Genomic DNA, 12,044 nt, shown 5'->3' on the forward strand with positions numbered 1-12,044 from the left:
ATGGGGGGTGTCGCGCATGCGCAATAGGCTCCGTCCCGCCCTGCCCGGCCGGCGCTGGGACTGGAGACAAAGGCGCCGCGACCCCCCTCCCCTTTTCGCTCTTTCCCACCCCTAGCCCCGGTTATAACGCGCTTTTCTCCCCCCACCCTTTCTTCATCCCGTTATCTCTCCGGTCTATGGCTGCAGGGACTGCTCCGTGCCCGGAGCATGGTGGGGGGCCGGTGGGTATGGTGGGAGGGCGACAAGGGGGTGTGGGTGGGAATGATTCAGGCGGGGGGGTCTCCGTGAAGATGGCGCTGAGAAGAGCCTACTCCATCAAGGACAAACTTCAGGCCATCGAGAGGGTGAAGAAGGGCGAGAGGCAAGCGTCTGTGTGTCGGGCTTTTGGGGTACCGGGGGGTACGTTGAGGGGCTGGTTGAAGGATGAAGCCAAGCTGCGGTGGTTCCTGGAGCAGCTTGGGGGTGAGGTGGGCACCCAGCGTAAGAAGATGCGTTTGGCCAACGAGGAGGAGATTGACCGAGCTGTCTACGCCTGGTTCCTGGCTCTACGTCAGCATGGAATCCCCCTCTCCGGGCCCCTCATCCAAGCCCAGGCTGAGGCCTTTGCACGGCAGATCTACGGCCCCGAGTGCACCTTCAAGGCCAGCCACGGCTGGTTCTGGCGTTGGCAGAAGCGCCATGGCATCTCCAGCCAGCGTATCTACGGTGAGGGTGGTCTCCCCTCCGAGCCCGAGCGGGCTCCTGCGGCTGGTTCTGACACCCTGCTGTCTGTGCCCGCTGCCGACGCCGGAGGCTACAGTGATGAGCAGATCTACAACGCCAACATCACTGGGCTCTACTGGAAGCTCCTGCCGGGACAGGCCGGTGGGGCGATGGCAGCAGCACGACGGCGACCAGCTGTCCGTGAGCGGGTCACCGTGCTGCTGGCCGCCAACTTGACTGGCTCCCACAAACTCAAACCACTGGTGGTTGGGTGTCTTCATGATCCCCCCAGCCTCCGCCATCACAACCAGGACAAGTTCCCTGCCTGCTACCGCTACAGCCCCGAAGCCAGGCTGGGACCAGCTCTTCTCCGGGCTTGGTTCTTTGAGGACTTTGTGCCAGGTGTCAAACGGTACCTGCGTCGGAGCTGCCTGCAGCAGAAGGCCGTGCTGCTGCTCAGCTCCCCACCCCCCCACTCTGGGACAGGCCCTGAGGACTCCCTGCCGCTGCAGACACCTGATGGCTCCATCCGTGCCCTCTTCCTCTCCAGGGGACCTGCTGGGAGTGGCTCAGCCGGAGGAGGAGGCCGAATCCCAGCCCCACTGGAACAGGGGGTGGTGTCCACCTTCAAGCAGCTCTACAAGAGGGAATTGCTGCGCTTGGCTGTCTCTTGCGCAGCTGGTGGTGGTGGTGGCTCGGGTGGCCCCATGGACTTTGTGAGGTCCTTCCTTCTCAAGGACATGTTGTACCTGACTGGCCTCTCCTGGGACCTTATCCCACCTGGTTCCATCGAGAAGTGCTGGCTCTTGGGGTTGCGTGCTGCCTTTGATCCCCAGCCTGGGGAGGAAGAGCATGGAGACCCCCAACATGGGGAGGAAGGTGGTGGGGACAGCAAGGTCTTTAGTGACCTGACCCACTTGGCCGCATTGGCCTACAAGCGCTTGGCCCCTGAGGAGGTGGCCAGCTGGTTGCACTTGGACGATGCAGCCCCAGGTACGGAGGAGGACGATGGGAAAGAGGACACTGAGGAGGAAGGCCTTGGGGTCTGCAAAACAGAGGAGGAGGAGGAGGAGGAGGCAGCAGCTGGAGATGGGGGTGACAGAAGGGGTGGGGAAGGAGGAGATGCTTTGCTACCCACGGCTCGGGAAGCCATCAAAGGTCTGGAGACAGCGTTGCGGTGGTTGGAGGGTCAAGACCCCAGGCAAGTGGGGCCACTGAAGCTGGTGCAGCTCCGCTCCCTCATCAGCATGGCCCAGCGGTTGCACCATGGTGCCAGCAGCACCCACTTCTAGGCCAAGGCCGCCCATGACATCTGGGCTACCAACCACCTCACTTGGGGCTGGGGAGGATGGAACATGGGGTTGGGGACATCTTGGTTGTCCCATGGGGCTACTTTGGTTGTCGCGTGGGGCTGGTGGTGGAGGTGCCAACTCTCCTCACCCCTTTGTCATGGGCTCAGGAGGCCTGAGTGCCCCTGAGGTACTACTGCTGAGGGGGTAGTGTGGCAATTTAGGGCTAATGGAGGGACAACCCCTCCATCTGCTGTGTATCTGAGGATCGTTCCTCACCCTTGGGTATAATTTGAAGGTGCTGTTTTTTAAATCCCATGAGACTGAGCTGGGAGTGGCTACCTGGTCTCCCCTGACTCCTTGTGGAGAAGGGACAAAGGAGGGACCTTCTTGGTGTCACCATGAGGAGCTGGGCTGATGAGGGAAGTCACAGGAAGTGATTCCCTGCATCTCAGACTGGGAACAGGGTCCGCTCCTGAGGTGCTTCACGGCAAGCATCCTGCCCTGGAAAAGGCTGATGACACCCTTTCCACTGCCAAATAACGTCCAGTTAAACTGGGAAGGTTTGGTGCTTGTTTGAGACAACTTTCTTCATGTGCTGGACTGGGACAAGGACACTTGGGTAGTACCTCAAGAAGCTGCAGCTTGTTGCAGAGGATCACCTCCATCATGCCCATGAGAGCACCTGGGAACACTAGGACTACAGAGACCTGCTGAAACAGGTACCATCATCTGAGCGTCTTCATGAAGCTGAAGGCTTCAGGGATGAAGGCTGAGGTATTGTTTGTGGGGTGGCTGGGGCTGAAGGACACGTCTTTGTGGAGCTGGGGAGATGGTTGGTGGAGTGATGAGCATCACGAGTTGAGATGGGCGCAGCTCCTGGCTCTGCCTTGAAATATTTGAGACACCAGATGTGAGTTTAGCAGCTCTTGACCTGATTTTGGGTTCAATTTTAGCCTTTTCAGCCAAATTATTGAAAGAAGGGGGTGGGGGAAATCAACAGCCCCTCAACAATGCTGTGCCCCGTGAGGTGGCTTTTACCTGTCACATCTTTGTCTCATCCCTTCAGAGGTTATGGAAATTAAATGGAGTTTTATTCCCCCTTTGGGGTTGTCTGCTCTAAATGGTCACACAGAGCCATCCCACCAGGGTTGGGGGTGGCAGAAGGGGGAATCTCCATGTGGTTGTGTCCTCTTGGTGGGGTGTTCTCCACTGCAGGTGTTGGAGCCACCTTGGCTGCTCCCCAGATTGAGTTTTTACTTTATTAGTTGGATGAATTTGCTGATAAATGAGTCTCTTGGGGAGTTCAGGGAGCAACAAGAAGGAAAAAACCACTACCAAAAGTCCCATTTGGAGCTGAAAGTTGTCCTTACAGCTCGTTAAACTCCACCAGAAAAACATCAAGAAAAGCTTTGATTTAGAGGAGAAATGTCCTTTCTTCCCCTTCTCCCAAACCCAACCAAGCTCATTTTCCACTGGTTGGCTGCCAAGCTCAAGGCCACCACGTTGTGTGGTGTCTCACTCACTGCAGGCTTCTTCCTCAGCTTTTATCCACCAAGGGAATGTTATCCTGTAGACCACATTTCTATTTTGTTTTGTTTTGTTTTGTTTTTTATCATCTTTTGCATCCCAAAAACTCCTAAAAAGAAACATTTCAGAGCTTGGGATATGGCTCACTTGAAGCAGGAGTTTGTGAATTAAAGGAGACTGGACTCGTTTTGAGAAGAGTGCTGCCAAGCTCAGCAGAAGGAACCAGGCTAAAATTGTTTGCTTCTTGTGTAATTCAGCCTGGGTAGACTCATGGCACTGTTTGGTCTGGTTTGGAAGGTGAGAAAATCGAATCATTGAGTGGTTTAGGTTGGAAGGGTCTTTGGAGATCAGTCCAAGAGCCCTGCAATGAGCAGGGACATCCCCAACTACAGCAGGTTGCTCAGAGCCCCAAACAATCTGGCCTGGAATGATCACAGGGGTGAGGCATTATCCCACCTTTCTGAGCAACCTGGGCCAGGGGCTCACCACCCTCATAACACAATTTCTCCCTTCAATCTAAATCTCCCTCTTTTGGTTTCAAACCATCACCCCTTGTCCTGTCACAACAGGACAAAAGTCTGTCATCAGCTTTCTTATCAACCCCTTTGCGTACAGGAAGGTCACCAGAAGGTCTCCCTGGAGCCTTCTCTTCTCCAGACTGAACAGCTTCAACTCTCTCAGCCTGGCCTCACAGCAGAGGGCTTCCAGTCCTCCTATCACTGCTGTGGTCTCCTCTGGCCCCAGTCCAACAGGTCCATGTCTCTGCTGTGCTGAGGACCCCAGAGCTGCCCCCAGTACTGCAGGTGGGGTCTCAGCAGAGCACAGCAGAGGCAGAATCCCCTCCCTCCACCTGCTGCCCATACTGCTGGGGATCAGCCCAGGACTCTGGGCTGGCAGTGCATGGTGCTGGCTCATGTCCAGCTTTTCACCCACCAGCACTCCCAAGTCCTTCTCAGGGCTGCTCTCCAGCCCTTCATCCCCAGCCTGGATTGATGCTCATCCATCTAACAGTCCACCCATCAAACCCAACTCTCCAATTTTGCATCAAGAATGTTGTGTTGGGACCATATCAAAGTCTGGGGAGATGATACCTATAGCTCTTCCCTTGTCCACCAATGCTGTCACTCCATCGTGGATGGCCACGGGGTTGCTCAGGCAGGATTTTCCCTTGGTGAAGTTACTTTGGCTGTTAGAAATCACTTCCCTGAGTTCCATAAGTTCTGACATGTCTTTGGAGCTGAATGTGCCACTGCTCTGAAAGACAACCTGAAAACTCAAAGCTCAGAAGCCTCTAGGAGGACACATGGAAATGGGGAATGAACAAAGGCTGGAGTCAGCCACATCACAGGTGGTGGAGCTCGATTTGGCCAAGGATTTTTGGCCCGATATGTTAAATAGTGGTGTGGAGGACACAGAAGAGGTGGAGGAGCCTAGGAATGATACCAGAAGGCTGCAGAGATCACTTTGGGGAGACAGCTAGGGACAGGGCAGGAATGAAAGCAGAAGGCCAAAGGAGCTACCAGGTGGCTTGAAAACCTTGAGAGTCACTGCTTCCTTCCATGAGAGTCACTGCTTCCTTCCACTGTGTAGGTGCCATGAGCTCCTTCCCTGTCATGAAGCATAGAGATGGGCGGGCTCAAGAAGGTACCCAAGAAGGCCATGCCTTGGTGTGACCTGGCAGTGCCTTTGGGTTGCAGCATCTCTTGGCTCGGTGCCACCAGCATCTGGAGTGACAACACCCCTGGAGATCAGATCAAGGCCACAGGGGCCAAAGGCTTAGCATCCAGCTGTTCCACCAACTATGTTCTGCCTGCACAAAAAGCCTTTGCTCTTCAAGGCATTCCACAAGTCACCACTAACTGCAGCCACACATGTGCCTGGATTAATTAGGGTGTGAAAAGGCACAGATCCTCTCAGACAGACAAGCTTAGAGGTTCTTCTCCCTTGAAGTGCAGCACTGTGGGGCCAAGAGAAAGTCTGAGCTTCCATCTCACCTCTCCCATGCTGGAGAAGGACCTGTGTTGCTGTGCTGGTGTCTGACCAGGGTGGGAAGTGGAGGGATTTTTGCTTGGTTGACTTGGTTCTGAGATGTGGACAGCAGCTTTGTGTTCATGTCGAGCAGAGGAATGACTGTTGAGGTGTAACCCAAGCACCAAACCCCCCCTGCTTGGCACTGAGCTGGGAAACCAAAGGCTTCCTCTGTGCTCACTCCCAGAGCTTCATCCTGAGGGCTCATCACATCTTGAGACCCTTGGGCATCTTCATGCTGGCCTCACCTCCTGCCACAGGGATATGGCTGCCCAGACCAAACAAACTCGATTTGGGGTCACACCATCCCCAAAACCCCATCCCTGTCCCCAGTGCCACACATCCTTGCACAGCACTGATGAGTGCAGACCAAGGGTGGCTTTACCTCCATCCCTGGTGAGCTTACACCCAGTGTGGCCTCCGCTCCATCCCTGGTGAGCACAGAGCCAGTGTGGCACCAGCTCCATCTCTGATGAGCTCAGAGCCAACATGGTCTCAGCTACATCTCTTCTGACCCAGGGACCTGTGGCTGTCACCTCCTCATGGAGGTGACCTCATGTTGGGTACAGCAGCCCACTCAGGACTGAAGGGACCAGAAGGAGCCAACCCTACCACGGTGCTACACACATTTATTTAGTCCCGGCCCTTCAGAGGTAGCACACGGCATGGTCCCCTCTCCAGACCATCTCCCACCGTGGGTCCCCCAGGGCTGTCGGGGTCCCTGAAGGGCTTTGGTCTGGTCCCCCGTTGTCCGGGGGCTCACCCCCAGCCCGGCTGCTAGTCCTTGGCCACATCGCAGGCGCGGTTGGTGGCTGCCTCCACGGCGTTCATGACGGTGGCCCTCAGCGCGCCCTTCTCCAGCTGGTGCAGCGCGTGGATGGTGGTGCCTCCGGGCGTGCAGACATCTCCTCGCAGCTTGGCCGGGTGCTCCCCTGTCTCCAGCATCATCTTAGCTGCACCCTACAAGAGACCAGGGTGGGTCAGAGAGAAAGGGACCTTCCAAACCTCCCTTCTCCTTGCCCAGGTGTTGTATGGCAGCAACCTCCCGTTGCCCATGGTGCCAAAGCATCTGTTCCACCATAATGCTCTTGGCTGTCTTCTGGTGGCTTCATCTTTGGTTTCAAGAGGGGAAATAAGGTCAAGCCCATGGTTCTGCACTTGTGTTGGGGTAAACTCAAGCACAAATCCAGGCTGGGGGATGAAGGGCTGATGGGTGAAAAGCTGGAGGATGAGCTGGCACCATGCGCTGCCAGGCCAGAGCCAGTCCTGTCCTGGGCTGATCCCTAGCAGTGTGGGCAGCAGGTGGAGGGAGGGGATTCTGCCCCTCTGCTGCGCTCTGCTGAGACCCCACCTGCAGTGCAGGGGCCAGCTTTGGGTTCCCAAGAAGGTCCTGCTTGAGCAGGTCTGTAAGAGGGCCATGAAGATGATCAGAGGGCTGGACCACCTCTGCTTTGAAGCCAGGCTGAGAGAGTTGTTCAGCCTGAAGAGAAGTCTCCAGGGAGACCTTCTGGTGGCCTTTCAGGACTTAAAGGGGAACTATAGGAATGATGGAATAATAGAATGTCAGGTTGGAAGAGACCTCAAGGCTCATCTGGTCTGAACTTTCTTGGCAAAAGCACAGTCTAGGCAAGCTGACCCAGCATCTTCTTCTTCTGAATCTTAAAAGTGTCCAATGTTGGGGACTCTGATGGCTGATTCCCAAGCAAAGCTGGGCAGGGACTCTTAATCAGGGGGTGCAGATTTAGACTGGATACAACAAAGTTCTTCACTGTGAAGGTGCTGAGACAATACAACAGGTTGTCTAGAGAGGTGGGAGATACTTTATCCCTGGAACCATTCCAGGTCAGGTTGTTTTGGGCTCTGAGCAACCTGCTCTGCTTGGAGATGTCCCTGCTGACTGCAGGGGATTGAAACTAGATGATCGTTAAGGTCCTTTCCAACCCAAACCAGTCCATGGTTCTGTGAACATCATCCATTCTCCTCCCTCACTCTGCCATCTTGTCAGGTGCTGCAGAGCCCAGGGAAGGATGATGAGGAGGTGCTCAAGTCAGGTGGGAGGTTCAGGAGGAAGAGAAGCCATGATGGATGTCCCCAAGTGATGCCACCAACTCACCAGCAGCGTCTGAGCTGCGATCCTACTGGCCAAGCCAATTGGCATGCCCATCTTCACTGCTCCCTCAGCCAGAGCTTCAGCAAACAGGTAGACCTGGGGGAGGAGAACACCAAGGATGAGCATGGCCAAAGATGAGGACCCCATACCTCAACCCCATGTGGGTGAGATTTCTGATGGCACCCTGTGTCCCACCAGGCATGGGTGCTTACGTAGGCCACCCCACTGCCACTGAGGCCAGTGTGGATGTTGATGTAGGATTCGGGGACCTCTTCACAGAGCCCACAGGAAGACAGCAAGTTCTTCAGCAGGGCAGCTTCTCCATCACCAGCATCGCTGCCCCGAGCAAAGACCACGGCCCCTGCCTGCACCACGCACGGCAGGTTTGGCATCATGCGCAGCACCTTGGTCCCAGCAGGGAGAAGCTGGGGAGAGATGGGGATGGGAAAGAGGTGCCAGCTCCAGGTTACACCCATGGATGCCCTAAGACAGCCATTGGAATTGGAGGAGAAGCATGGTCCATGGGGAAGGACCTGGGGATGCAACCCATGTGGGGAAAGAGCTACAGCAGTATGTCCTTCTTCATGGGTGCAAAAGGGAGGAGAAAGAGGAAGAGGAGGTCAAGGAGGACAATGTGGAGAAGGAGGAAAAGAGGGATAAGGAGGAGGAAAGAGAGGAGAAGGAGGAAAAGCAGGATAAAGAAAATGGAAAAGGAGAAGGCTCACCCTCTGCAGTGTCTGGAGGGAGACACCAGCTGCCATTGAGACAACGATGTGGTGGGGTCCCACAGCAGGACGGATTTCCTGCAGGACACCTGGCAGGATATGGGGTTTGGTGGCCAGGAAGACCAAGGTGGTTTCCTGAAGCACTTCCAGGTTGCAGTGTGTGGTCCGGCAGCCTGACTCCTGCCCATGGGCAAGGAGAGGTGTCACAACCCATGCCACCCACCCCTGGCACCCAACACCCCCAGGACAAGGAACATCTTCATGCATGGTCATGGCCTGGGGACATGTTCCCACCACAAAGCTACCAAGACTTCGCTTGGATTTCACCCAGACCTGGGAAGGATGAGCCAAAGCCCTTTATGGGGTGAAAGGGTGCCCCAAAAATCATGGTTGAGAAGTCCAACACAAATCCTACCACCATGGCCACCACCAAGCAGAGTGGCTTGTCACTGTGTCCCCACTCACCCGCCAAGCATCCAGGTTTTTGTCCGAGGGAGCACTGGCCAAGATGTTGCTGGCTGGCACCTTCCCTTAAAGAACACGGGGACAGGGGTGAGAGGCTGAGGTGGCCCCAGGGTGGTGGGGACACCCCAAGCTCAGCCAGGGTTGATCTTCTCTCGTCCAACCCCAGCACCATCAGGGTGACACCCCACTGGGGACAGCTATGGGCACCCACTTGTGCCAAGGTGCAATGACAAGGGAGGTGACCCCAAAAGCAAGATCCATCTCCCAGCTTCTAAGTGTGGGCTGTCCCCAAACTGTGGGGCAAGGACAACCAGAGACACCCAAGGGCTGAGGGATGGTGATGTGGCTGCACTACCTGTAGGGCAAAAGACCCTGGGGAAGGGGACGGGACATGGTTGTCCTCATGTCTCCACACCACTCCATGGGGTCATGGAAAGCAGGGATCCCGGGGAGGGGGACAGAACAGGTTCCCATGTCCCCACACTGTTCTATGGGACAGGGACCCTGAGGAAGGCAGGGACCCTGGAGAGGGGGGCAGGACGGAGTTGTCCCCATGTCCCCACGGGGTCATGGCGGGCAGGCACCTGGAAGCGGGCGACACCACAGGTCTGTCCCAGTGTCCCCCCCCCAAACCCTACCTGCCCGCAGCAGCCCCCGGGCCAAGCCCGCCGCCATCCTCCCGGCCCCCACGAACCCAACCCGCAGCTCTCGGCACTCAACGGCCTCCATTGCCGCCCGGCCACGCCCCGTGACCCCTAGACCCCGCCCCCGCCTGCCCATTGGTTGGTATGGGCCATAAGGGGCGTGGTTCCGGCGAGGGCTGGAGTCGGCGCAGGTGCGCCCGCGCCGTGTGAGGGGCGGTGGATGCGTCCGGGTGAGGGGAGCCGCGTCTGGGAGGGGATCCTGTGAGAATGGGGGGGCCTAGGGGGGTTCCAGGGGTGTGACTGAGCCTTCTCCACCCCCTGGTGTATTTTTGTCATCCCGGTCGGGTGGGTCCCTTCAATAAGGGGGTCTCCACCACCCCCAAAACCTCTCCTTGGATTTTGGGGGGTGTTCCCAACCTTGGGGTTACCCTCACATCGGGTGGAATTCCCTGGTGTGTGTGCATGTGTGTCCCCTAAGCCTTTCCCTGGATTTCGGTGGGATGGTCACAATCTTGAGGTGGACCTCCTTGGTCTCTTTCCCAAACTTTTTGCTGGGTTTTGGTGGATGGTTCCAAGGTTGGAGTGACCCCCTACTCACTTTTGTCCCCATAGGGCATTCCACCACCACCACATAATGATGACCTGGAGTTGATGGGCTCTGCTGGTGCTACTGGGCAGCACTGGTGGTTTTTTTGGGTGGCTGGGCCTTGGCACCTCTACAGAGGAACTGGGAACCCCCCCGAGAGGAGGTAAGGACTCCCCTGGAGATTGGGACTTTCCTAGAGGTGAGGACCCCTCATGGAGCTGGGGACATCCCTGGAGATAGGGGTCCTGAGAGCTAGATGCCCACCAACCCCAGAGCTGGGGACCTTCCTACATGTCATCTTTGAGATGGCCACCAATAATGACCAGTTCCATGCTGAAGCCACATGCTGGGAGCTGTTATCCCCAGAATCCAGGCCACCATCATGGGTGGCCACGGAGTTCCTCCTCCTCAGATGGGAAATGGAGGTTCCCAGGACCCCTTTACCCTGGGCAGCAGCTTTGTCTGAGGTGGGATGATGGCATGAGATGGTCTTGGGGGTGAAGGTCAAGTGTTGGGATAGGTTCTCACTGTTCTCCTTATTTCATGCTCAAACCAAACCCTCTATACCCCCATGGGTGCTGGTGACACTGGTGCTGCCACCAGATTGTGATGGGGTTCCACTCATCCTACATCGGCCTGAGTGAGGAGGAGGAGAAGGCAACTAAGCTGAGAGTGGACCTCTTCAACTGCCAGGCCAGCACTGAGGGTCACCCCTGCACCCTGGACATGATAAGGTGCTGGGACAGGGCACCTCAAGTCCTATTTTCTCCATTTACATCCCAAGTTCTGCAGTAATCATAGAATCGTTTGGCTTGGAAGAGACTTTTAAGGTCATCAAGTCCAGCCCATAACCCAGCGCTGCCAGGTCACCACCAAACCATGGCCCTCAGCACCACATCTACACTGCTTTCAAACCTCTCTGGGGGTGGAGACACCACCACAGCCCTGGGCAGCCTGGGCCAGGCCTTGACAACCCTTTCCATGAAGAAATTGTTCCTCACGTTCAACCTAAACCTCCTTCTTCCTTGGGAGAAGAAACTGCCCCCTAACCTGGCTCCAGTTTCCTTTCAGGGAGTTGTAGAGAGCCAGAAAGTCTCTCCTCAGCCTCCTTTTCTCCAAGCTCAACAACCCCAGGCCCCTCATCTGCTCCTCACAAGTTCTCCAGCCCCTTCATCAGCTTCATTGCCCTTCTCTGCACACACTCCAGTGCCTCAATGTCTTTGGAGTGAGGGGTCCAAAACTGAACACAGGACTCAAGGTGTGGCGTCACCAGTGCCCAGTACAGGTGGACAATCCCTGCCCTAGTCCTGCTGGTCATGGAAGACCTCATCCAGTGCATGGGTTAAGAACCACTGACTGGGTTCCTGCTACGTCCCCACATCCCACCTCAGTGACCAAGCCAACTTTTTGTGCCTTCCCACAGGGAACATGAGTGGCCATGGGGCTCCAGGTTGAGCACCAGGTTGTCCTGCCTGACCTCTACCATACACAGAAAAGAGCTCAGAAAATCTATTCCCAACTAGGTGGGAATGTGGCCAAACCAGCTCTTTTTTGCACTAGGACACCTCTGGGTGGAGCTTTCCCATCTCATCCCAACATTGTGTCCATCCTCTTCATGTGCAGAGAGTGAATTTCCCTTCTCCTGGTCCAGCAGTACAAGATGGAGCAGGTGATGGAGAAGCTGCAACAGATCAGCTAGAGCCTGGACCTGATGCTGGTGGCCATGGAAAGTGCACAGAACCAGTTGGAGAAACATCTGCAGCACCTCCATGACGTTCTCAATCCAACCAGTGAGCTGGGGATTGGTGAAGGGCTGATGGTGGGTACCAGTATCAAGACTCTTGCTCCTTGACCTGCAGGTTGGAGCCCAAGTGTCATCACCACCTGCATCCACCATGCCTCCTACTTTGTCCTGCTTGTGGTACTATTGGTGCCCATGCTGCCCCGTGCCATCATCCTCCTCCT

At 56.1% G+C, this 12,044-nt stretch overlaps 1 protein-coding gene across 1 annotated transcript; it reads left to right on the plus strand.

Moving 5' to 3' along the window:
• Positions 1–290: 290 nt before the first annotated feature.
• On the plus strand, positions 291–8,561 carry TIGD5 (tigger transposable element derived 5). The gene is made up of 5 exons (XM_054385408.1): positions 291–1,971; positions 6,319–6,468; positions 7,858–8,038; positions 8,257–8,394; positions 8,453–8,561. Exons 1-5 carry the CDS (start codon positions 291–293, stop codon positions 8,559–8,561), a joined length of 2,259 nt encoding a protein of 752 aa, XP_054241383.1.
• The last annotated feature ends 3,483 nt before the right edge of the window (positions 8,562–12,044 follow it).

Source organism: Indicator indicator, chromosome 12 (genome assembly GCF_027791375.1).
Source record: "Indicator indicator isolate 239-I01 chromosome 12, UM_Iind_1.1, whole genome shotgun sequence".
In the NCBI taxonomy this organism is placed as follows: domain Eukaryota; kingdom Metazoa; phylum Chordata; class Aves; order Piciformes; family Indicatoridae; genus Indicator; species Indicator indicator.

Bases quoted from the DNA above. Each gene is read 5' to 3' on its own strand.
- TIGD5 (XM_054385408.1), top strand. From the start codon at position 291: ATGGCGCTGAGAAGAGCCTACTCCATCAAGGACAAACTTCAGGCCATC. The intron at 6,469-7,857 runs GCCGGGTGCTCC...GTGTCCCACCAG, and splicing joins AGACATCTCCTCGCAGCTTG to GCATGGGTGCTTACGTAGGC. The intron at 8,395-8,452 runs GTCTGGAGGGAG...GTCCCACAGCAG, and splicing joins GAAGGCTCACCCTCTGCAGT to GACGGATTTCCTGCAGGACA.